Source organism: Amphibalanus amphitrite, unplaced genomic scaffold, assembly GCF_019059575.1.
Source record: "Amphibalanus amphitrite isolate SeventyFive unplaced genomic scaffold, NRLGWU_Aamphi_draft 000169F_arrow, whole genome shotgun sequence".
NCBI classification, from domain to species: domain Eukaryota; kingdom Metazoa; phylum Arthropoda; class Thecostraca; order Balanomorpha; family Balanidae; genus Amphibalanus; species Amphibalanus amphitrite.
The window spans coordinates 290,273-293,669 of NW_024881664.1; the positions used below are offsets into that span (position 1 = coordinate 290,273).

General features: G+C 52.2%; 1 protein-coding gene across 1 annotated transcript; it reads left to right on the forward strand.

Annotated features, from left to right (window-relative positions):
• On the forward strand, positions 1 to 2,345 carry LOC122383620 (sulfotransferase 1C2-like). The gene is made up of 4 exons (XM_043370234.1): positions 1 to 99; positions 458 to 772; positions 1,044 to 1,335; positions 1,579 to 2,345. The coding sequence occupies exons 2-4, from the start codon at positions 459 to 461 to the stop codon at positions 2,011 to 2,013; spliced, it is 1,041 nt and encodes a 346-aa protein (XP_043226169.1). The 5' UTR covers positions 1 to 99; position 458; the 3' UTR covers positions 2,014 to 2,345.
• Positions 2,346 to 3,397: the final 1,052 nt, after the last annotated feature.

Consider the following 3,397-nt stretch of genomic DNA (forward strand, 5'->3'; position numbering starts at 1 on the left):
GGCAGTCAGACAGCAGGGCCGTATCCACCGGCGCGGAGCATCAGGGTCGCTGTGCGGAGCCAGTCAACGAAAAGGGAGCCGGTCTTGACGAGAGACCAGGTAAGCCATATGCTTGGAACAACTGCCGAGTTGCGGTGCCCTATTGCCACTTCCACTTGTTTGGATAAGGCCCATGAGAAGGTTCCGTAATCCGTATATTTAATGATGCACGAGTCCACGACAAGCAATCGAGCAGCGAAATTAATGGCTACCTGTCCAATTCCCGAAATTGACGATATTTGCATCTCGGCGGAATGGGACACGGATCTCTAGCAATCACTAAAATCAGCAAAGCAAAGATGATCAAATATCTCATTCGACGGCCTCCGCTCGCCGGTCGAAGACCGTCATGAGCCGGTACAGTCACGTCCCCTATCAGTGTCGCCCAGCTGACAGATGACGCCACCCCCGTTGACAGGATGGCGTCACCCAATGAGAACAGGCCGTTCCCGTTCAAGCTGTTGCCGCCGAGCGACGATGTCCAGCAGAGGGTGGCGCGGAATTTCGTCGGGTTGCCCAACGGCCTGGTGTCGTGTAACCACTGGGGCTACAAGTCGGCTGCCTCGGCCACCGACCGGGAGCTGGAGGAGCTCTATAACCACCCGCTGGACGCGCGGGATACCTGGGTGGTGACGCCGCCAAAGTGCGGCACCAACTGGACGCTGGAGATGGTGTGGCTCATCGCCAACGACCTCGACTACGAGCGCGCCAAGGCGCCGCTCAAACCGGACAGGTGCGCGTATGTAGGACCTTTCTACGTCGCCGTACGTCACTGACCAGACCTGTCCAGACGCCTGCTCTTTTTCAGCCATATAAACAGAATTCGGTAGACCGATAACTGAGCAATAAATCAGTAACTAATCATTTTACCAGTCAATAGGATATGCTGCGAAAAAATAAAGCAGATTAGAACAGTGCCATGGATATGCAATCCACGGCCCAGGACTTCGTCTATGCCTTGCCTAATCGGGCATATTCATGACCCCAGGTCCCTTCCTTCCCAGGTGGAGCTTCATCGACTTCCACCTGCTGTCGGATAAGGCGGTGAGGGCCAAGCTGATGCCTGCACGCCCCGGTGGCGGCGGTCCGTCGGGCAGCAGGCCGCCGGCGGACGGTGTCCAGGTGCGGCCGTCACCGGCGTTCGTCAACACCCACCTGCCCATGTCGCTCAACAACCCGCGCCTGCTGGACGTCTGCAAGGTGGTCTACGTGGCCAGGAACCCCAAGGACGCCTGTGTCTCCTTCTACAATCACTGCCGCCTGATCAAGATGGTCGACTTCACCGGAAACCTCGAGGCAAGGGCCTTAAAGCATGGGCATACATTGGCATAATGGAGGGATAGTTCTATCGGGAATACCTGCCGCAATGGTGAAAGCAGCAAGGAAAGTAGTTGGCTTAGGCTGCAAGCAAGGTTAATGCTCATTTAATGCGTCTTATTTTGGAGTAGAAAGTTGTAGAAAGCTGAGAACATGAAATCGGGCTACATGCCCTAAAAGTAAATCGCGTCTACCACTTGTGACGTGCGGCTTCTTTCGCAGGAATTCATGGAGATGTTCATGAACGGGGAAATCATCGCAACCCCCATCGTCGACCACATAATTGAGGCATGGAATCTACGACACCACCCAAACATGTGCTTCCTCTTCTACGAGGACATGAAGAAGGACCTGAGGGCGCAGATCCGCAAGGTGGCCACCTTCCTGGGAAAAACGTTCACCGACGACCAAGTGGACAAGCTGGCGGAACATCTCCACATCGACAACTTCAAGAAGAACCCCTACGTCAATATGGAGGGGGGCAAGATGGCGGGTTTCATGTACCAAGACCGCGGGAACTTTATCAGGAAAGGCAAGACGGGCGACTGGAAGAACCACTTCAGCCCCGAGATGACGGCCAGGTTCGACGCGTGGCTAGAGCACAAGCTGAGGGGCACTGACCTCACGTTCGTGCAGGAGCTAGAGCACCAGGACTGACGAACTAGGCACATACGCCGATTGGCTGTGCGAAAGGGAGAAAATGTACTCTAGGCCCAATCATAGCACGAGTCAGCGGCTTGGACGCGGTGCTGCCGGCTACGATGCAATTTTGTAATCTACATACAACATCACCGGGCTATACTATAACATACCTATTACCTATACTATAAAGTATGAACGGCACCTGATTGTATATGCTACTACCTACCTACAATAAATGCAACGTTTTTGGCACAGTTAAGAACTGTCCGAAAAATTACACCAGCGCCTCGAACCTTTCAGGGTAGGCAAACACCTCAGCAATTAAAAAAGTACCTACAATTAAAAAAGTTTGGGAGTGAGATAGTGCAAGTGATAGGCACCTAACGAGCTACGGAGTCTTCAAGGAGCGACGGAGCACATCATATTCGAGTGCAAAACGATAAACGGATTAGGATGGAAGCACAAAAGTGATAATTTTACAGTTTAACAAGGATGTTTCGACCTCACAAAACCATTTCGGGCAATGACGTGGAAAGCATTGGGCTGAAAAAGCCATCGATAACCATTCGGTGCGTACCTATACATCAGGGCCTCGGCTAAGGAATTTTGACTGGTGGGCCACTTGGGCAGCGACATGGACTGACCTTCGTAGCCATAGCCCCCCCCCCAATTTTCGATTTCTCCCCAGATTTCGGCCACTTTATTCTGCAAAAAAAACGTCAGGATGGCATTCAAAAAATGTAAGAAAAAACGGGGCTCGACCCCCCCGACTCTTCAGAGAGAGAGAGAGAGAGAGAGGAGAGAGAGAGAGAGAGAGAGAGAGAGAGAGAGAGAGAGAGAGAGAGAGAGAGAGAGAGAGAGAGAGAGAGAGAGAGAGAGAGAGAGAGAGAGAGAGAGAGAGAGAGAGAGAGAGAGAGAGAGAGAGAGAGAGAGAGAGAGAGAGAGAGAGAGAGAGAGAGAGAGAGAGAGAGAGAGAGAGAGAGAGAGAGAGAGAGAGAGAGAGAGAGAGAGAGAGAGAGAGAGAGAGAGAGAGAGAGAGAGAGAGAGAGAGAGAGAGAGAGAGAGAGAGAGAGAGAGAGAGAGAGAGAGAGAGAGAGAGAGAGAGAGAGAGAGAGAGAGAGAGAGAGAGAGAGAGAGAGAGAGAGAGAGAGAGAGAGAGAGAGAGAGAGAGAGAGAGAGAGAGAGAGAGAGAGAGAGAGAGAGAGAGAGAGAGAGAGAGAGAGAGAGAGAGAGAGAGAGAGAGAGAGAGAGAGAGAGAGAGGAGAGAGAGAGAGAGAGAGAGAGAGAGAGAGAGAGAGAGAGAGAGAGAGAGAGAGAGAGAGAGAGAGAGAGAGAGAGAGAGAGAGAGAGAGAGAGAGAGAGAGAGAGAGAGAGAGAGAGAGAGAGAGAGAGAGAGAGA